The sequence below is a fragment of the Rhincodon typus genome, chromosome 9 (assembly GCF_021869965.1).
Source record: "Rhincodon typus isolate 14 chromosome 9, sRhiTyp1.1, whole genome shotgun sequence".
Classification (NCBI taxonomy): Eukaryota; Metazoa; Chordata; class Chondrichthyes; order Orectolobiformes; family Rhincodontidae; genus Rhincodon; species Rhincodon typus.
In genome coordinates, this window is record NC_063340.1 from 30,880,195 (window position 1) to 30,903,192 (window position 22,998).

The 22,998-nt window shown below is 41.8% G+C and overlaps 1 protein-coding gene across 1 annotated transcript in view; it reads left to right on the plus strand.

The window, feature by feature from the left end:
• tmem181 (transmembrane protein 181) overlaps positions 1-22,998 on the plus strand; it is a 175,776-nt gene that overhangs the window by 148,857 nt on the left and 3,921 nt on the right. The window contains exons 13-15 of the mRNA XM_048601241.1: positions 940-991; positions 8,405-8,487; positions 9,437-9,526. Of these exons, the coding sequence (XP_048457198.1) occupies positions 940-991; positions 8,405-8,487; positions 9,437-9,526 (225 nt within the window). The remainder of the gene's footprint in view (positions 1-939; positions 992-8,404; positions 8,488-9,436; positions 9,527-22,998) is intronic.

A 22,998-nucleotide genomic window follows, 5' to 3' on the forward strand; every position in this document is an offset into this window, starting at 1 on the left:
CACTGGCTACTCTAATTGGTACTGTTTGTTGCTGAACACGGTTACTCCAAATTCTACAGGAAATCCTCCTCTTGTACCTTCTCCACCTTTTCCACAAATTACACTAGAGTGAGAGTTGGGTGTTGAAACCGTCTACTAGCAGGAGGTAGTCTGTCATGTTGCAAGCTGATCTACAGCTTTGTTAGTAGCAAAGGGACAGAAAGTGTTCATACAATAAGGATACAGCATACTTTAGTAAAAGGAACCAAAGCAGGTGGAGTTCAGTCCTGTTGACTGGCAGGTGTATTTGAGAGAGATGCAAAACTTTAAAGACACAAGACTCGTGAGCTCTAAGACCATCGTGAAAACTTGGCTTCAAGCATGCTGTTTTAGTGTAAGCATGTAGAGATCATTTCAAACATAGCTTTAATACATTTTAAGTCCACTGCAATCAAAAAAATTAATACTTTTATGAAGCTTTGTGACTGTTGTGCTTGTATTGCTTGTTTCAATAGATCTTCTTTTATAAAGTTCTATTTCGCAGTTTCATTTCTCTGTTTTAATAAAGCACAAATATGGGGCAGCACAGTGGCTCAGTGGTTAGCACTGCTGCCTCACAGCACCAGGGACCCGGGTTCAGTTCCACTCTCGGGCAAATGTCTGTGTGGAGTTTGCACATTCTCCCCATGTCTGCGTGGGTTTCCTCCAGGTGCTCCGGTTTCCTCCCACAGTCCAAAGATGTGCAGGCTAGGTGGATTGGCCATGCTAAATTGCCCGTAGTGTTCAGGGATGTGTAGCTTAGGTGGATTATAGGGGGATGAGTCTGGGTGGGACACTCCAAGGGTCGGTATGGACTTGTTGGGCCGAAGGGCCTGTTTCCACACTGTAGGGATTCTAAATCCCAATCCTCTATATTTTAGAATGAATGACTGACCTCTGTTTGTATGCTTTTTGTTTCAGATCTCCGGCTGAAATTTTTGACTGGGCTAACATTTATTGTGTTGGTAATCAGGTAAAGAGATCTGGGTTGCTGGAAAATAAGCCAGAATTTCAGTTAAATAATAAATTATAGAGGCTAAATGGATTATGGAGTGGCTAGTTTACAGGTATTCTGCAAACACCTGAAGATACAGCTTGAGATGTGGTACAAATGCACTGGAAGCTATCTTTAAAGGGCTTGTGTGTGCACAGTTGATAACTGCCAGCAGCATGTGGAGCAAATAGATTATGACACTGTGTGGAGCTGGAGGAACACAGCAGGCCAGGCAGCATCAGAGGAGCAGGAAAGTTGATGTTTCAGGTCAGGACCCTTCTTCTGAAGAAGGGTCCCAATCTGAAACGTCAACTTTCCTGTTCCTCTGATGCTGCCTGGCCTGCTGTGTTCCTCCAGTTTCACACTTTGTTATCTCTGACTCCAGTATCTGCAGTTCTTGCTATCTCTGAGATTATGACACTGATGTGTAACATTTAGTGCCAACAGTGCCATTTTAAAAGTATATGCACCAACCTACACCCTGAATTAACCTTCCACTGCTGAACACGTTAAATGCGTGAAGAAACTACAACACCAATATTTAAAGGAATCTCAGACTAAATAGATGTTAGTTTCTTCTGCAAATATATGTGCATTTGAGGCTTTCCTATAGTTGCCCAACTTTCAGTTATTTGTGGAGAGTCTCCAAGGTTGATTTCTCAGTGGGATGAGGGGTGCTGACTGAATCATGAACCTTATACAGAATCCCACTCTTATCTGATGATTTCTTTTTTAGAAAAAATAATGTTAGAAGTTAGCTATAGAAAGAATAGATAGGGTTTTAACAATAATCATTCCCAGCTTCCAATGGATTCATTGTCACCCTGTTTCAACAAGATGTAATGTTGAATGACTATTGAAAGGCACTTCCCTCAGTTTCAAAGAATTCCTCAATTGTCAACCAATTTGAATGATTTCAAGGGCAAATCTTTGAGTACTTATTGTCAAGGGATGTGTTGATGTGACCAGAGCCCATTACACCCATTACATTCTGCCTGGCAGTTCACAGAAAAGTACCACGTTTGTCTTTCTGTCACAAAACTCTGAGACTAAAGGACACAGATTTACACATATGTTCAAGAAAATATAACTTGCACATGTGTGATCTTTAAAATTGCACACCTGACCAATGCATGAAATGCTGGGATTTTTCTTCACCACAAAGAAGTCACAGTGCAATTTGCAAGCTGCAGTGTGATGTGAGTGAAGAGTAAGTTTAGGGACAGGCCAGTTGGATGGCACAGCAGCCCAGCTCAGTACATCTTTTTAAAACTCGTGGCACCTCACACCTCACCCACTGCCACCGCCAGCGCCAAACCCCCCGCCGCCGCCCTCACCACACCCATGCCCACTCAGATCCTTCTTGTCCATAAATCCTCCCAAAATACTTAAACGCTCCCACGCATCTGTTATGTGCAATCCTCAGGAGCCATGCAATAACAATGATAGTTCTATTAAATGCATATTTAAAAGACATTTCATTCTCAATGACAATGTTATAAATTCTTTCTTTTAAAGGTTTGTCAATGATGCTGCAAAAACAGTTTAAATGAAAATTTAGTCATAGAGATGAACAGTACAATAACAAGCCCTTTGGTCCAACTCATCCACGCTGACCAGATATCCTATATAAGTCTAGTTCCATTTGCCAGCATTTGGCCTATATCCCTCTAAACCCTTCCTATTCATATACCCATCCAGGTGTCTTTTAAATATTGTAATTATACCGGCCTCCACCACTTCCTCTGGCAGCTCATTCCATACAAGCACCACCCTCTGCTTGAAAAAAAGTTGCCCCTTAGGTCCATTTTTAAATCTTTCCCCTCTCATCTTAAACCTATGTCCTCTAGTTTGGTGTCCCCTATCCTGGGGGAAAGAACTTTGACTATTCACCCTATCGATGCACTTCATGATTTTATCAACTTCTATAAGGTCACCCCTCAGCCTCTGATGCTCCAGGGAAAGCAGTCCCAGCCTCTCCTTATAGCTCAAATCCTCCAACCCTGGCAACATTCTTGTTAATCTTTTCTGAACCCTTTCAAGTTTCACAACATCTTTCCTATAGTAGGGAGACCAGAATTGAATGCAGTTTTCCAAAAGTGGCCTAACCAGTGTCCTATATAGTTTCAACATGACCTCCCAACTCCTGTACTCCATGCACTGACCAATAGAGGCAAGCACACCAAACACCTTCTTCACTATTCTGTCCACCTGTGACTCCACTTCCAAGGAACTATGAACCTGCACTCAAGGTCCCTTTGTTTGGCAACACTCCCCAGGACCTTACCATTATGCGTACTAGCCCTGTCCTGATTTGCCCTACCAAAATGCAGCACCTCACATTTATCTAAATTAAACTCCACCTGCCACTCCTCAACCAGTTGGTCCATCTGATCAAGGTCCCATTGTATTCTGAGGTAACCTTCTTTGGTCAGTGCATTGAGTATGGAGTTGGAAGGTCATGTAGCAGCTGTACAGGGCATTGGTTAGGCCACTTTTGGAATACTGTGTGCAATTCTGGTCTCCCTGCTATAGGAAGGATGTTGTGAAATGTGAAAGGGTTCAGAAAAAATTTACAAGAATGATGCCAGGGTTGGAGGGTTTGAGCTACAGGTAGAGGCTGAAGAGGCTGGGGCTGTTTTCCCTGGAGCGTCGGAGGCTCAGGGTTGACCTTATAGAAGTTAATAAAACCATGAAGAGCATGGATGGGGTGAATAGACAAAGTGTTATCTGCAAATTTACTAACCATACCTTCCTATATTGATATCCAAGTCAATTATATAAATGACAAAAAGCAGTGGACCCAATACTGATCCTTGCGGCACACTGTTGGTCAGAGGCCTCCAGCCCCAAAAGCAGCCTTCCACTGCCATCTTCCGTCTCCTACCTTTGAGCCAGTTATGTATGCAAATGGCTAGTTCTCTCTCTATTTCATGTGAGTTAACCTGGCTAACCAGTCTATCATGCGGAAGCTTGTCGAATGTCTTACTGACCTTCGAACGCTCTGCCTTTATCAGTCTTCTTCAGATCTTCTTCAAAACTCAGTCAGGTTAGTGAGATACAATTTCCCAATCACAAAGAGATAGTAAGAACTGCAGACGCTGGAGTTAGAGATAACACAGTGTGGAGCTGGAGGAACACAGGCTAGGCAGCACCAGAGGAGCAGGAAAGTTGATGTTTTGGGTTCAAAGCTCCTTAGTCCTTTTCTCTCCAGAAGAACTATCCCAGCTTCTTCAGTCTGTCCTTATAATTGAAGTACTTCATCCTGGAACCATTATTTTTAACTATCTCTGCACTCTTCCAATGCACCCATATGCTTCCTGTAATGTGGTACCCAGAATTATACACTGTAATTCAGATGAGGTCAATGTCACCATCTTGCTCTTGTATTCTGTGCCCATATTAATTAAGCCAAGGATGTTGAATGCTTTATTTACTGCTATCTCCATCTGTCCTGCCACCTTCAGTGATCTGTGCACATATACACCCCAGACCACTGTGTTCCTGCATCCTCTTTAGAATTGTGTCCCCTATTTTAGATTATCTTTGAATGTTCTTCCTACCAAAGTGTATCACCTCACATTTCTCTGCATTGAATCTTATCTGTCACTTAGCCACTTGCTGTAACAACTTGTCAATGTATTTCTTTCAAGTTTTGTGTTAACGCTGTACTTTGAAATTCTCCCCTGTGCACCAAGATGAGGATCATTAATGATATCAGCAAAAGCAAAGGTACCAATATCGATCCCTGGGGGATCTCCACTACAGTCATCCAGCCTGAAAATATCTATTGACTGTTGCTCTCCATTTTCTATTACTCAACTAATTTTATATCCACATTACTACTGATCCTTATATTCCATGAATTATACCTTTCCTGAGGTTTGGTGTGTGGCGCTGTATTAAACGTCTTCTGAAAGTCTATGTACATCATGTCATCAGGGTTACCCTCATTGAGCCTCTTTTCAAAAAAAATAGACTCCAAGTTAGTTAAACGTGATTTCCCCTTCAGAAATCCGTGCTGACTCTTGCTAATCAATCCACCTTTTCTGTCTAACTAGTAAGTCTATCCCAGCAAATTGCCTCTACATGTTTCCCCACCACTAAAGTTAAACTGACTTGTCTGTAATTGCTGGGCTTATCCATACTGCTTTTCTTGAACAAGGCTGTAATGTTTGCAATATTCCAATCTTTAGGCACACCAAGTCAATGGAAGATTGTGGCCAGTTCCCTATAATTTCCATGTTCAGTTCATTCAAAATCTTTGTATGCATCTCATCTGGCCTCAGGGTCATGTCAACTTTAAGTTCCGAAAGACTATCCAACACTTCTGTGATATCAACTTGAGCCCTTCTTGTGACTACATTCTCTCCTCTGTCACCATGACCCGGGTAGCTTCTCTCTCTTTGGTAAAGACAGATATAAAATATTAATTTAATACCTGAGCAATGCAGTTTTCCTCCAGTTGTAAAGTGGGCTTTTTGGTCTCTTTTGGACCTAACCTTCCTTTCACCACTCTTTGCTATTTATATGGTCATAGAAGATTTTGGGACAACGCTGTATGTTGGCTGTCAGCATTTTCTCATAATTCCTTTTTGCTTCTCTTGTTTTTTCACCTCCTGTCTGAATCTTCAATATTACTCTTGGTTTTTAACTTTATTTTCTACCTGAAACTTGTCAAAGAGACATGTTTTTCTTTTTATCTTAATTTCTTTCGACTTTGTCATCCAGGAAGCTCTGGATTTGTTTGTTCTGTATTTCCTTTTTGAAGGAATAAGCCTTGACTACTTAAACCATTTCCTCTTTGAAGGTAGGCCATTGTTCAGTTGCGCAAAACAAAGAACTGCAGTTGCTGGAGATCTGAAGCAAGCAGAAACAGAAATTGTTGGAGAAACTCAGGTTGACCAGCATCTGTGGAGAGAAATCAGAGTTAATGTTTCAAGTCCAGTGACCCTTCTTCAGAACCATTGTTCAATTACTGTTTTTCTTGCCAACCTCTTGTTCCAGTCAATCCTGCCCAGCTATGTTCTGCCCCATTGAAAGTCCACTCTCCACCAATTGATTTTTCTGATTCTGGATTGTTGCATATAATTCCTCACCATCATCCTGAACTTTACTGATCACTGACCCTGTCCCCCATCTGACACTTGATCCATTTTGCCTATCTCATTTCCATGAAGCAGGTCCAACAGTGCATCCTTTCTTTTTGGAATGGAAACATACTACTGTAGGAAACTCTCCTGCTTGCAGTCGAGGAAAACTTGCCCCTTGCTGCACCATACACTACGGGTATCCCAGTCTACATTTGGATAATTGAGGTCTCCCATTATAACTATTCCGCAATGTTGGCATCTCTCTGTAACTTCCCTACAGATCTGGTCTTTTACATCCTTTCTACTATTTTGTGGTTTATAGATTACCCTTAGCAATGCAATTGTACCTTTTCTGTTCCTTAGTTCTAGCCAAGTTAATTCTGTGCTAGGACCCTCTGAGACATTCTGTTTTTCTCCAGCACTACAATGTGCTCCTTAACCAATAATGTTACCCCTCCTCTTTTCCTTCCTTTTCAGAATACCTTGTACCCAGGAATATTTAACCACCCAAGTCTTGCCTTTTCCTTCGAACCAGGTCTCTACTATCACCGCAACATATTTCCACTTTTAACTCCCCAGTCTTATTTTACTATACTTTGTGCATTCATATACATGCACAGTAACCCTGATTTAGACGTAACTCCTCAGTCTGATTTTACCTACTAACTTGTTGTTGTTTATGTGAGTACCTCTTAAGTATTTTATGAATGCTGGTCTTTTCCCATACTATTCTCCCTTGGTTCTCACCCCCTGCCAAGGAATTCGGTCCCAGTTCTGTCGTGGTACATCCTATCTGGCTTCTGCAGGTGCCAGATCATCCCCAAGCCAGTCCCAGTGATCCAGAAATCGAAAGTCCTCCCTCCTGCACAACCCTTCCAGAAATACACACACACGCCTCATATGTGTATTCACTTGGGAATAATCTAGAGTTTACTACATTTGAGATACTGCTTGCTACTTTTCTACTTAGCTCGCTAATTTCTGATCGCAGGACCACATCCCCTTTCTTCCCAGAGTCATTGATACCAATATGGACCATGACCTCTGGTTGTTCGCCCTCCCCAGAAGAATGCCTTGCAACAGTTCTGTTGTATTCCTGATCCTAGTGCCAGGGAGACAACATACCATCCTGGAGTCACAATAACGGCAATAGAGATTTATGTCTGTTACCCAATCTTAATGAATCCCCTGTCATGACTGCTCCTCCTTCTGCCTCTCCTCCTGTAAATCAAGCTGCTTGCAGTGCCACAAACATGGCTGTGACTGTTCTTCCCTGAGGAACCTGTGCCCTTACCAGCTTCCAAAATGGAAAACCGATTTGACAGCAGGATGCCGGGGGCTGTTTTTGTTGGACTGCTTGACAGTCACTTACTTTCCCTAGGGTTTTAAGCTGCAGTGTGACTACCTCTCTGAATGTGCTAGCCATGGAATACTCAGTCTCGCAGATGTGGCGCAGTCTCTACAGTCATTGTTCAAGCCCTGAAACCTAGAACTCAAGTTTCTGCAACTGGTCCTGTGGCTTCCCTGACATCCACATATTACAGGCCACACTTTCCACTTGACTGCCTGTGCTTCCATGGCTTAAACTAACTTCCCTTTTCTTAACTCTACTTCCCTTAACCCTGCATTGCTTACTTCTGTTATTTTATTATATTGGCCCTAACTTTCACTTATTCCTGTTGCTTCTCAGTTAATCCCTTCTCCCAAAAAATAGACCTTTTTAGTCACAAATCAATCAACTGACTACTTCCTGCGATGTCACTGATTTTGTTTTCCCAGTCACCATTCTCCTGAAGGCATTACTTTTAACTGTTCCTCCTCTCTTGGTGCTGTGTTGAAGCTGAAATGCTCTGTCCCCGATTGTACAACTCAATATGTTGTTTTGCTGCTTCCTGTCCTTTTGCTGAGTTGAAGCTAATGGTTAGGTATCTATACTGATGGTCCCCTTATTAATCACTGCAGTCGCACCATTGGCTGAGCTTTGCTCATGCTTCTTCCAATTATGGCTAACGTCTCCTCAATAGGGTAAAACCTGCCAGCATGCTTGTATTCCTTCAGTTTTTTGCTGCTTCAGCTTTTATGCCAAGGAAAGAACGAAACTATTGCAATAATTGCAGTTTGTTTTAAACGATGCTGAGAACATGAGATATAACTGCAAAAATCTTAAGTTTTATTAATTGCTTAAGATTTTTGCAGCTGAACTTCATTTTCTGAATACCACTTCTGAAAAAAATTACAATTGTAACATCTTTTCCCCTTGATAATTATCTTTGTGTCTTTTTTTTTAATCTTTATTCAGCATTATAATACTATACCTGAGGTTTGGAGCAAAGGTCCTGCAAGACAACTTTGTAGCTGAGCTTTCAACTCATTACCAGAACTATATCCTTTAGTGTGTTTCTAATGATGGCTAATGCTTAGGCTGCATACAAAAATTTAGTTTGTGATGTCACACAAGCTGGCACTTGCTGTATAAAGATGCCAAGCCCATATTAGTTTAACATGTAATTTATGAAGAATTCCATTTGAAGGGAGCAAGTAGAATGAGATTAGATCATTGCTTTCCAAATTTTATTATGCTGTGACCCGTTTCGAGGCTTAAAAATGATTTTGACCCCCTCGATGAAAATGGGGTGGAGAAAATATATGGGAGCAAAGACTTGTAGAGATGTTGGGTGGGAAAGGTTGGCACTGTGCGTGTAGAACTCCACAGCATGCAATGTTCATAGAATCATAAAATCCCTACAGTGTGGAAATGGGCCATTTGGCCCAAAAAGTCCACGCAATTCTGCATTAAAGATTGCAGTGCCAAAATTTCAACTCACTGGCCCACTTGGGATCCTGACCCCCAATTTTGGAAATCCCAGATTAGATAACAATCTATTTATTTGACATTAATTGGACAAAAAAAGAAATCTTATTGAACATCCTTGCAGTGTAATCTGGAAAATGGGTCAGCTAAAGAGGAGGTGGCAGGTTTTGTGGTGGTGGTCGTCTTTCTGATAGATTCAGACAATCATTAATTATCTATAAGGTAACCTCAGTGAACAGACCCTTATAGAATGATGTAGAATGATAGTTTGGGGTGTATTTGCACATAAACTCAACCACCCTCTCTCCATGTTTGGGACAAATGGAGAAAGGCCAATCAAGTTCACCACTGTTACATTTCCTGATGCATGTATGAATTTTCGTTCTGCTTAAAATTGCCTTATGTCAAATTTCTCGCATTGAGCCAATAGTTTACTGTCATGGAGTGTTTGATACTTAGAACTGCAATATTAAAAAAAACTCTTCAATGTTTGTGGTCCACTTCCTTTACTAAGCCTACCAGCTGAATTTTTATCTTTCTATGGGCTGCTGAACTACTACCTGTACACATTAGCATACGTCTATTCCCCCTCGAAGAGTGCCATGTATGGTATGTGAAATTTTATGCATTTGTGTTATCTTGCTTTTTGGCTAGCCTTTCAATAGGCATTTCTATAGATATGATAACATTTATATTATAATTTGAAAAGTATGTCCAAATAAAACAAAACTAAATAGTTGTCTTTCAGAATGAATAGAATGATGGTGAAACCTTTTTGAGGCTACTTCAGAATTTGGTTAACTTAGTTCTCTTCAAAGAAGGGAGACAGCTTGCAATTTATACAATTTACACAATTTATCATGTGCTCCAGGTGATGAAAAGCACTTTAGTCACAATTATTATAAATTAGAGATAGCCAATTTGTACACTGCAAAGCCCCCTGAGAAACTTTGAGATGAAAATATTTGGCTTATGTTTCGTTTAAATTTAGTGAACTAATTGAAACGCTTGAAAAGAATTAAATAGGGGAGATAATGAGAAACTATGTCTTCTGGTGGTGAGCACTGAAATGGGAGTATGCTCTTCATATTAGACCTAGGTATTCAGGACTTAAATCTTAAAGCACTTTGTCATACAGAGAATAGTGTAAACCTAGAACACTTCCTGTAAAACAAATTGTTAGTGCTAGTAAAGTTAAAATTTTCAAGTCTCAAAATAGATTTTTTTTAGGAATAGAAACATAGAAAATAGGAGCAGGAGTAAGCCATTTTGCCCCTTTAAGCCTGCTTCATGAATCAGTATGCGCCTGGCTGATGATGTGACTTAATAGCTTGCCACAGCTTTTTCTCCATACCCTTTGATCTCTTTAGTCCTAACAACTATCTATCTCCTTCTTGAGAAAATTCGGTGTTTTGGCCTTAACCATTTTCTGTGGCAGGGAATTCTACAGCTCACCACTCTCTGGGTGAAGAAATTTCTCCTCATCTCGGGCCAGAATGCCCTACCTTGTATTCTTAAACTGTGATCCCAACCTCTGGACACCCCAGTCATTGGGAACATTCTTCCTGTGTTTATCTAGGCCTATTAGAATTTTATAGGTTTCTTTAAGATCTCCGCTCATTCTTCTAAACTCCAGTGAATATATTTCTAACCAATTCAGTCTTCATTACGTCAGTCCTGCTACCCCAGGTATCAGTCTGATACACTCTGCACATCTGGTTAGCAAGAATATCCTTCCTTTGCATACAGAACTCCAGGTATGGTCTCACCTTGTACAATTGCAGCAAGAAATCCCTGCTCTTGTATTTGAATCCTCTCACTATGAAGGCCAATATGCCATTTGCCACCTTTACTAGATGCTGCACCTGCATGCTTACTTTCAGCAACAGATGTACATGAACACCCAGGTCTCGTTGTACCTCCCCCTTTCCCAATCTATTGCCATTCAGATTATAATCTGCCTTTCTGTTTTTGTACCAAAGTGGATAGCCTCATACTTATCCCCATTATGCTTCATGTGTCATGCATTTGCCATCTCACTCAACTTGTCAAATCACACTGAAACATCTCTGCATCCTCCTCATAGTTCATTGACCTACCCAGCTTTGAGTCATCTGCAAACTTGGAGGTACGACATTTAGTTACCTCATCTAAATGATTAATATATATCATGACTAACTGTGGTCTTAGCAGTATCCCACTAGTCACTGGCTACCACTCAGAAAAAGACCCATTTATTCCTACTCTTTCTTTCCTGTCTGCCAATCAGTTCTCTGTTCATGTCAGTACAATCCCATTTGTTTTAATTTTGCATGCTGATCTCTTATGTGGGACCTTATTGAAAGCCTTCTGAAAATCCAAGTAAACTGAATCCTCTAGCTCCTTAACAACTCTACCGATTATATCCTCTCAAAATTTCATAGAATTTTCAAGTGTGATTTCCTTTTTGTAAATTTATGCTGTCCAATCCTGTCACTGTTTCCTAGATGATGTGCTAGTAAATATTTTAGAATGGTCTCTAGTAATTTCCCCACAACCAATGTCAGCCTAATCAACTATAATTCCCTGTTTTCTTTTTACCTCCTTTTAAAAATAGTGAATGGTTGTAAATACAGAAAGTTTAAAGAAGGGGAGATTCAGACAGACCGTGATCTGAATCAAAGAGCCTAGAGGTAAAGGAGTATGGTCCTGAGAGAAATTGGTATTGGAGCAGCAGTGTGGCAGTGAATTAAAAGCAATGAGTTTTTGAGAGTAGGCCTCAATCAGTGACCCTGAAGTTAATGCAATCTGAATATCAGGGAGAGGGATTTAAAGCACCTAATTTTACACAACATTGTGGGCCGAAGGGCCTGTACTGTGCTATACTGTTCTATGTTTACATTAGAAAACAGAAAGGAACAGATTGGTGAGTAGCTGGGGAGATTTTATTTGTTCCTGATCAGAAACAAATCTGCAGTTCATTTCTAAAAAAATTTAGGTAGTAGCCTACCAAAAAGGGTCATGACAGAACATTTTAATTTTGTTAAATGTGCCGTACAAGCCATGTGGGAGCTCTAGCTTACTACAGTATCCTAGACAAACCTGTGCATCAGACATATTGTCAGCTAGAGGAGCTTGAACTGCAGCTGGTGTCTGTGCATTAGGCGGTCACCCAACTCCTGTCCCTTCAGCTTAAGAATATAGAGGCAGAGAGGATGACCATCAGACATGTATTCAGTTCTGGGAAGGGCAATGGCCTCTCTGTGGAGTACGGCCAGAGCCAATTCCACAGCTCCGTAGGTGATTCAGGTATACATAAGGAAGGAGGAAGCTCAGAAAGTAAACAGTGAGAAGTGATGCAGTAATTAAGGGAACAATCAGACGTTTCTGTATACATTATTCCAAAATTGAATGCTGTCTCTTTGATGCCAGGATGACTGAGCGATTGAGGAGGTTGGAGCCAGAGGTCATTGTCCATACCAGTCCTACAAATTACATCGGTGGAAAGAGGGATGATGTCCTTTCTGCAGCTTCAGTGTGATTGGAAAGCAATTAATTTTCAGGCCTCAAAATATTTCTGGTAGTCTCTTGGTATCACATACTGGTACTTAAAGATTTAGGATGCTGCAATGCATGATTGCGATGCTGGAAAGATTTTTTCATGATGGAATCTTAACATTTTTGGCCATTAGGATAGGTATTGGGAGAGGTGGAAGCTGTAGAGGCCAGAGGGATTGAAAGTCATTAGGGTCAGAACCGATATTATTGCATGGAGGTTTGCTATTGTTGTTGGGGGGATTTTGAACAAGCTTGTCGAAGGTATGAGAATAAGCATTGATTGAGTCAGAGACGGGCAAAACCAGAAATGGAAAGTAGTAAGTGAAAATAAGTAAATATTGAAGGCAAAGGATGTAGATAGCAAAGACATTTGGCGATGCTTAAATACATGCACTGAACTTCTTATATTGAAGTGTATGCGGCAGAGAACTGAAGACACAGGTAGACACTTCTAAGGATAATATGCAGCTATTACAGAAACATGGCTTAAAGAAGAACAGAAATGGCGTCTCAAGTATTGTAAACTGTGAAGCAGATAGTGTTGACGTTCATAAGGTAGTTGAATCGACAGACATACGCAGATGAAATTTAGTGCAGAGAAGTGTAAATAAATTCATTTTGGTAAGATGAACGCAGAGATATGATTCAAAATAAAGGATGCAGTTCTTTAGGTGGTGCCAGAGCTTGGGGACCTGGGAATATTTGTATATAAGTCAATGAAGGTTGTATGACTGGTTGATAGGAAGATTAATAAAAGCATGTGACATCCTGGAATTTATCAAAAGGAGCATAAATACAGAAGCAAGGAAGTTTTGTGTGTTACAATCCTGGACCTGACTGCTATGTATTGTTATGAGACCAGTAACTTTTTTTTTCCCTGAAGTAGACAAAGTGTAAGATCTAGCGAGAATAAAGACACAACATTCCACTGTTTTTAACAGACAACAATAAACTTTATTAAACAATTATAGAACAATAATACAATGTACAACTTGTATTTTAGCACCCAGAATTAATGTAGTAGAATGGGGAATAGATTGTGATTGAACACCCCAAAAAGAAATTGCAAATGTAATTGAGACAGATCGCACAAATTTCTCAGCAATTCCCCTGCAATGGTTAAATGAAACTGTGAATAATCAAATCCCATTAACCTTCACAAGGGTTTATGATTCTTCACTTTGCTGATTTAGGCTTAGAAAATCCACTCAAGCCACTGTGTCATTGAACTGCCCGAACAACTGCTCCTGTTCTGGTGGATCTTTTCCTTGCCCTAAGCTCCCCTGGCCTCTGAAACTGCAGTCCAGGATTCATTCATTAACATAGCTCCAGCTCTTCACTGACAATAGCAGTGCCAAGCTAAAACTGCACTTGGGTTTTTCCTTGAGCTCTAATTTTGCTCTAAACTTGACCAGAAAATATTGGTTGTGGATTTTTCAACTTCCACTCTCAGCCATAAAGGCACACAGCTTTTTCTGATACAGCAACAGCTTCCAAGACTTCCTTGAGTTCTCTATTCACAGCTAATCAATTGCTGTATGACCTTCCTGAAACCTTACTGTGCAATATCCTTGTAGTTAGCAACACAGTTAGCAGCAACTCTGCCTAGCACGGAGCCTCCTTCTCCTACAATGTTTGCCTCATGCTACTGCCCTTGAATGCTTCTTCAGTGACCCTGAACTATCTCAGTGACCTATTGAAAAAATTACATTAAACCCACCCCCTACTGCTGGCAAAATTGTATATTGTTTGATGGGGCAGCACGGTGGCCCAGTGGCTAGCACTGCTGCCTCAGCGCCAGGGACCTGGGTTGGAATCCATCCTTGGGCGATTGTCTGTGTGGAGTTTGCACATTCTCCCTGTGTCTGCGTGAGTTTCCTCCGGGTACTCCGGTTTCCTCTCTCAGTCCAAAGATGTGCACGTTAGGTGGATTGGCCATGCTAAATTGCCCGTAGCGTTCAGGGATGTGTAGCTTAGGTGGGTTACAGGGGGATGGGTCTGGGTGGGATGCTCCAAGGGTCAGTGTGAACTTGTTGGGCCAAAGGGCCTGTTTCCACACTGTAAGGATTCTGTGATTCAATAAAAGGTCTTATGGTGCATAAAAGATTCACAAAATGATTCCAAGGATGAGAAATTTTAATTATGGAAATAAATTGGAGAATTTGAGATTATGTCCCTTGAAGAAGCACAGGTTGAGATAAAGAACAAAGAAAATTACAGCACAGGAACAGGCCTTCGACCCACCAAGCCTGCGCCGATCCAGATCCTCTACCTAAACCTGTCGCCTATTTTCCAAGGATCTGTATCCCTCTGCTCCCTGCCCATTCACGTATCTGTCTAGATACATCTTAAATGATGCTATCGTGCCCACCTCTACCACCTCCGCTGGCAACGTGTTCCAGGTACCCACCGCCCTCTGCGTAAAGAACTTACCACGCATATCTCCCTTAAACTTTTCCCTTCTCACCTTGAAATTGTGACCCCTAGTAATTGAGTCCCCCACACTGGGAAAAAGCTTATTGCTATCCACCCTGTCTATAGCTCTCATGATTTTGTAGACCACAATCAGGTCCCCCCTCAACCTCTGTCTTTCTAATGTAAATAATCCTAATCTACTCAACCTCTCTTCATAGCCAGCGCCCTCCATACTAAACAACATCCTGGTGAACCTCCTCTGTACCCTCTCCAAAGCATCCACATCCTTTTGGTAATGTGGCAACCAGAACTGTATGCAGTATTCCAAATGTGGTCAAACCAAAGTCCTATACAACTGTAACATGAACATATTTGATAGAAATAGACAAAGTATATCGGGAAGCTGTTCCCTTTGGTAGAAGGATTGAGAACCAGAGGTTAGAGAGCATTAGGCAACAATTGCATTAGAGCATTAGAGAGCATTAGAACCAATTGCAACATGAGGAAAGAATTTTTCATGTAGCAAGTATGCACTGCATGAGTGTGTAGTGAAGGAAGGTTGAATCTAGGTATTCAAGAATGAATTGAATTATTATCTGAAAATGAAGAGCTATTGGATAAATGCAGTGGAGCAGCAGTAGATGAATTGCTCCTTCAGTACCTATATGAAGGCCGAATGGCCTCTGCCATTTTATGATTCTATGAAGCAGCTACTTGGAGATAAATTAGTGCTTGACCAGTTGGTGGCATACAAGGAAAAGATAGTGAGGGCTCAGAAGCTGTTTCTACACTGGAAACGTGAGACTCAAATCTAGACTCCTGAATATCAAGGAGCCTAGAGGGTAGAGAAAAGCATGGTAGAAGTAGGCATGTTTGTTGACTTATCAATACCATTTGACCTCAGATACTGAAATAGTCCATTCCCACATTCAGGAGGCTGTAACAGTGCCTTGCACTTGTGTGACATGAATGATCAGATAGAATAAAGAAGACTTAACCATCTTCCCTTGACACTTGATAGCATTATCATTACTGAATCCCACATCATCTACATTCTGGAGATTACCATCGACAGGAAACAGAACTGACTATCTATTTAAACACAGGGGCATGCTAGAGACTGGGAATTCTGTGGAGTGTATCTTGCCTCTTGACTCCCCAGAACTGGCCACCATTTCTGAGGCTTAAGTCAGGAGGCTATGTTTCCGTTGCCCTGATGAATGTAGCTTCACTAACACTCAACATCACTCAAGGAGCTTAACACTTCCAAGACAAATCATCCTGCTCGATTGGCACTCCGTTGTCCGCTGGTGTATAGACAACAGTGTGTACAAACTACAAGATACATTACTACAACTTGCCTAGGCTTCTTCAACAGCACTTTCCAAACCTGCAAACTTTACCACCCAGAAGAACAAATGCAATGATGCAAGGAAACACCATTACTTGCAAGTTCCCCTCCAAATTTTTTCACCAGCCTGACTTGAAACTCATTTCAATCCTGACTTCAGTCACCGGGGAAAAATCCTGAAGCTCACCAACAGATGTATCTATGCCAATTCAAAAAGCTTGCTCACCACCATCTTCTCAAAGTCAATTCGACTTGAAATAACAAATGTTGGTCTTGCCAGTGATGGTCGCACCCCAAGAATTTTTTTTTTTTTTTTGAAAATCACTGATTTGGGTTTAAATGTAAATTAAGATGCAGATGATACCAAGATGATTGCCAGTGAGGAAGAAGGCTGCACACTGCTGAAAGAGATAAGTTTTTGTCTGGTAGCCAGAAACTTGAGAAATGGAATTCAATTTGGAGAAACGTAAGTTCATTTACAAGGCTCCATAAGACCTGTGGGGAGGAACAAATCAAGGAAATACATAATGGTAGGATACTGAGGTGTAAAGGAATAATATAGACAGCAGGGATCAAGTGAATCCCTAAAAGAGTTTAAAGGTAGTAGGTGCTGGAAAAGCTCAGCAGCATCTGTGAAGAAAAAATCAGAGTTAACATTTCAGGTCCGGTGACTCGCAGAACATTTTTAGAAGGAGGTAGAAGCGAGCTGTGTGGGGCTGGGGGACTATCAGCTTGGAAGCAGTGGGGTGGATGTCACCAGATGAAATGAGATCAGTTACCATAGTAGATACGATGGCCTGATGCCTCATGGTGGGGTAATAGTCCAGGGGAAGATAGGAGCTATCTGAGAGCTGGTGCTCTGCCTCTGCAATGTAGAGGCCAATATGCCAGACTACAACAGCACCACCCTTATCGGCAGGCTTAATAACAATGTCAGGTTTCGATCTTAGTGCATGGAGTGCAATCAGTTGGGAGGGAGATAGTTTGGATTTGGTGAGGGGGCAGAGAAATTGAGGTGACCAATATCACATCAACAGTTCTCAATGAACAGTTCGAGTGCAGGTAAAAGGCCGGAGGGAGAGTGTTGGAACTGGGCGAAGGGGTCTGTGGGACAGGGAGAGCACTCTTGTCCAAGGAAATGGGCACAGAGGGGAAGATGGGTTTGACGTCATGTTGTGCCCGAAATTTGTTAAAATGGGGACACAGAGGAATAAAGCCGAGGCCTTTGTTGAGTACAGAATGTTCAGCATTGGAGAGCGGAAGGTTAGGAGGGATGGTGAATACCCGACAGGAGGTGGGGTTTGGAGAGGGGATGGAATCGGAGGGAAGGGGAGGAGAGGAAGTTTCCAGAGGGGCATGGGTATATTTGAATTGTTGCATCTTGTGAGCCTTGATGCCTGAAAGGACAGGAAAAAGTTTCTTGTTAGCACGATGAATGAGCTGGAAGATGAAGTGGAACTGTGGAGTGATACAACCCTGAGCCAGTGTGTTGCGATGCTGTTGGAGAGAAAGGTCGAGAGGGTACATGTGATGCCGCATGGTACCGAGTGTGGATCTCAGGAGGCGGCGAGAGTAGCTGTCCGTGGAGTGGTGAACATCCCGGAGATATATGTGATCCTGGGAGGATTCAAAACATTAGAGATGAAACTTCAGTTGGAATCCACGTAGGGTGAGTCAGAGCTGGAGGCAGTCGCGGAGGAATGGCTTTAGCAAATACTTGGTCAAGTACCAGGACTGACAGTGAAATTAATGTTGGTGGATAAGAAGAAAGATTGGAACGGAAATCCTGTTGGAGAGAGGAGCAGAACTTCTTCAAGGTGGGCGTGCCTAGAAGAGATGTGGCAGCGAATGAAGAAAAAAAATCAGAGTTAACGTTTCGGGTCTGGGTGACCCATCCTCTTCACAGATGCTGCCAGACCAGATGAGCTTTTCCAGCAACTTCGGTTTTTGTTCCTGATTTACAGCATTCACAGTTCTTTCGGGTTTTCTAAAGGCAAATGGAACCAGATTAATCTAGGATATCTGGTCAGCATGGACGAGTTGGACTGAAGGGTCTGTTTTCATGCTGTATAGCTCTGTGACTCTGTGTGGAACTTGGTGTGCCTCATATGACATTCTTAAAAGTAGATAAATCTCCAGGGCTGGATGAAATGTATCTCAGACTGTTGAGTGAGGCAAGGGAATACATAATGAACAGTAGGACCCTGAGAAACACTGAGGCTCAGAGGGGCCTTGGTGTGATGTTCACCAGTCCTTAACATAGTGGGACAGATAGATAAAGTGGTTAAAAAAGCATATGGGATACTTGCCTTTGTTAACCAAGGCATAGAATTTAAGAGCAGGGAGGTGATGCTGGAACTGTATAAGATGTTATTTAGGCCATAGCTAGAGTACTGTGCACAATTTTGGAATACGCATTTAGGAGGGATCTGATTAGGAGGGACTGAAGGGGGTGCAGAGGAGATTTGCCTGGTCTAAAGAGTTTTAATTATGAAGAGAGAAATTAGATAGACGGAGGTTATTTTTCTTGGAACAGAGAAGACTAAGGTGGGGAGGGAGACATGATTGAAGTGTATAAAATTATGGAATGCTGAGACCGGGGTAGAGGGGAAGAAACTTTTCCATTTGGCAGGGAAGTTCATGCCTCATTAACTTGATCGAGCTTTTTGAGGAGGTGACGGAAGATGATTGATGATGGAAAAGTGGTTGATGTTGTCTACATGGACTTCAGTAAAACCTTTGACAAGGTCCCTCATGGCAGACTGGTAGAAAAGGTGAAGTTATGTGGTGCCAGGGGTGAGCTGGGAAGATGGATACAAAACTGGCTTAGTCATAGGATACAGAGGGTAGCAACGGAAGGATGCCTTTCAGAATGGAGGGTTGTGACTAGTGGTTTTTCACAAGGATCAGTGCTGGGACTTGTCATTTGTGGTCTTCCAAGAAGAAAACGTAGCTGGTCTAATTAGTAGGTTTGTGGATGATACAAAGATTGGTGGAGTTGTGGATAGTGAAGAGGATTGTCAGAGGATACAGCAGGATACAGATCAGTTGGAGGCATTAGCAGAAAAATGGCAGATGGAGTTTAATCTGGACAACTGTGAGGTGATGCATTTTGGAATGTCAAGTACAGGTGGAAATTGTATATTGGCAGAACTTTTAGGAGTATTGAAGTGCAGAGGGATCTGGATGTGCAGGTCCACAGATCACTGAAGGTGGTAGCGCAATTAGATAAGGTAGTAAAAAGGGCGGCACGGTGGCTCAGTGGTTAGCACTGCTGCATCACAGCGCCAGGAACCCGGGTTCGATTCCACCCTCCGGTAATTCTGTGTGGAGTTTGCACATTCTCCCCGTGTCTGCGTGGGTTTCCTCCGGGTGCTCCGGTTTCCTCCCTCAGTCCAGAGATGTGCAGATTAGGTGGATTGGCCGTGCTAAATTGCCCATAGTGTTCAGGGATGTTTAGGTGGGTTATAGGGTGATGAGTCTGGGTGGGATATCTAAGGGTCTTGTGGACTTGTTGGGCCGAAGGGCCTGTTTCCACACTGTAGGGATTCTGTGATCTAAAAAGGCTTATGGCATGCTTGCCTTCATTAGAAGGGGTGTTGAGTATAACGATAGGCAAGTTATGCTGCAGCTTTATAAAACGTTAGTTAGGCCACACTTGGAATATTGCATACAGTTCTGGTCACCACGTTACCAGAAGGATGTAGATGCTTTGGCGAGGCTACAGAAAAGGTTTACCAAGATGTTGACTGTATGGGGGATTTTAGCAATGAAGAAAGGTTGGATAGACAGCGTCTATTTTCACTGGAATGCAGGAAGTTGAGGGGCGACCTGATAGAAGTTTAAAAGATTACAAATGACATGGATAGAGTGGAAAGTATGAGGCTTTTTTCCAGGGTGGTGAGGTCAATTACTAGGGGACACAGGTTCAAGGTGCGAGGGGGGAAGTTTAAAAGAGATGTGTGAGGCAAGTTTTTTGCACAAAGAGTGGTGAGTGCCTGGAATGCATTACCGGAGGAGGTGGTGGAAGCAGACACAATAGCAGCATTCAGGAAGCTTTTGGACAAATAAATGAATAGAAAGGGAATAGAGGGATACAAATCCTGTAAGTGAAGACAGTTTTAGTATGGAAGGGCAAAATGTGTCGGCGCAGGCTTGGAGGGCCGAAGGGTCTATTCCTTTGCTGTTTTGTTCTTTGGATCAATGACCAGTGGGTATACATTCAGGGCAGAAGTTTTAGAGGGTCCATGAGGAAAATGTTTTTCCTACGTGTGAAAAATGCTTTTCACCCAGAGGATGGTGGGAATCTGAAACTCACTGCCTGTAAAGGCAGAAACTCTCATAACATACAAGAAGAATTAACTTATACTTGCGATTCCAAGGCAGAATTGCTTTGGGCCAAGTGCTGGAGAATGGGATTAGAATTATTAAGTGGTTGTTTTTGATCCACGTAGATTCAATGGGCCAAAGTGCCTTTTTCTGTGCTGTGATTCATAAGTCCACAGATTCCTGAAGATGGCAAGACTGGTAGATAACGTGGATAGGAAACCATATCTGATACTTTGCTTATTGGCAGAGGCCTGGAATGCAGGCACAGGAGGTTATGATTTAACTGTAAAAAAACTCTATTTAGGTCACACCTACTGTATACACTTATGGTCACTGCGTTTTGGGATGGTTGTAATGTCACAAAAGAAGGTAGAAGTGATTTGCAGTAAAGAGCCATAAAAATTCGCAGCAGAAGGAGGCCATGTTATTGTTGACTGATTAGTAAGCATCTAGTGTAATTCCACTTCCAAGCTCTTAGTCCATAGTCTTGTAAAAGCACTTCAAGTAATTATCCAAGCATTTTTTAATAGTTATGAGGGTTTCTGTTTTGTCCACCCTCTCAACCACTTTCTCCAGCAGCCCATTCCATATATGCACCACCCTGTACATGAAGAAGCTGCTCCTCAGGTCCTTCTTAAATCTATACCCTCTAGTTTTCAATTTGCCATCCCTTGGAAAAAGACGAAATGCGTTCATCCTATCTATGCCCCACATGATTTTATACACCTCAATAAGGTTACCCCTCGTTCTCTTACGTTCCAAGGAATAAAGTCCTATCCTGACCAACCTCTCCCTACAACTCAGGCCTACTAGACCTAGTAAATCTTCTTTGCACACTTTTCAGTTTAACTATGTCTTTCCTATGATAGTGTGACCAAAACTGTACACAATATTCCAAGTGTGGCCTCACCAACGACTTGTACAGCTATAACATAACATCCCAACTCCAAAACTCAATGCCTTGACTGATGAAGGCCAGCATGCTAAATGCCTTCTTCACCACCCTGTCCACCTGTGACGTCGCTTTCAACAGATCTATGTACTTGCATTCCTAGGTCCCTCTATTCCACAACACTCCTCAGGTCCTGACCATTTACTGTATTTGGTTTGACTTTCCAAAATGCAACACCTCACACTTATCTGTATTGAATTGCATTTGCCAATCCTCAGCCCATTTCCCCACCTGATCAAGATCCCTCTGTAATTTTTGATGACCTTCTTCACTATCAACAATACCTCCTAATTTTGATTTCTAGTTTTTCAAAAAAAAATTCTCCATTTCAACACAAGTCGTGGTATATTCCCCAAATCTTCTGTCTGCGTAATCCAATTGTTAAATGACCCACAACAAACTCTCTTTAAGGGTAGAAACAAAAGAATGGTTAATTTAAGCATTCAAACCCAGGAAATGAATGTTTATATCACATACAAACACTAGCACAAAGAAGAAAGGAGGGAAAAGCATGTAAATCTATAGCTACAATTACACTGGTGGAAGTGGAAGTAAGATATGGAGTAAGATATGTGAATCAGAGTCCAGGAAGTCAAAACCCTTTAAAAGTTTTGGCAGAATTCCCTTCATATAGGAGCTTTGATGCAGATGGATGCAGTTGAAAGTGTAGTAACATGATTCTTGTAGACTGGGAGTTAGTTCACTTTCCACTTTAAGTGAAATGGCAGCATTTTTGCTGGAAATCGGGTTTCAGGAAAGGATGAGACTAGAGGCAAGCTTTTGCTGAGCCTGGAGCTACTTTGTTTTCTGCTCTGATGTTCAAAACAAAAATAGTTCAAAGTTGTATAGTTAAAGCTATTCAAAGGCAGACGTTTCAGTCATATGACAGGGTTCCTAGATGAGACAATTTAACTTGACAGGATGATTTTGATGTCTCTCATCAAAACTATTGTGTGTTGTTGGAGATAGCTATGGGGTCATTAACACTACTTGTGCCATACAGAGTTTCAATGGTGTCCTTTGTTCAGAACTGACTGAGGGTAGACACATTATTTGTTGCTCTTTTGTGTGTGTTTTATTGCAGTATTCATGCAAATGAGAGATCTGACATTCCAGAGAGGAGATGAGTTAAGTATTGACCTGGTAATTCCTAGAAATTTCTAGAAGCAGCCACCTTGTCCATTCTGTATTTGCAGCAAGAGCCGATTTGAAACAAAAATATAGTTTAAAGAAATTAAGATCTGTTCAAACCTGGTGGGCATGACATGGCAGAAGATTGCAAAGAAATTTCATATCCTTAATGGGCAGGAATATGTACCAAGTATAGGTGTAGAGCTGGATTACCACAGCAGGCCAAGACATATCTGAAAAGTATTTCAATGTAGAGATGCTACCATTTCCAATGTATACTTGGTACAGAGATAGTAGGAACTGCAGGTGCTGGAGAATCTGAGATAACAAGGCGTAGAGCTGGATGAACACAGCAGGCCAAGCAGC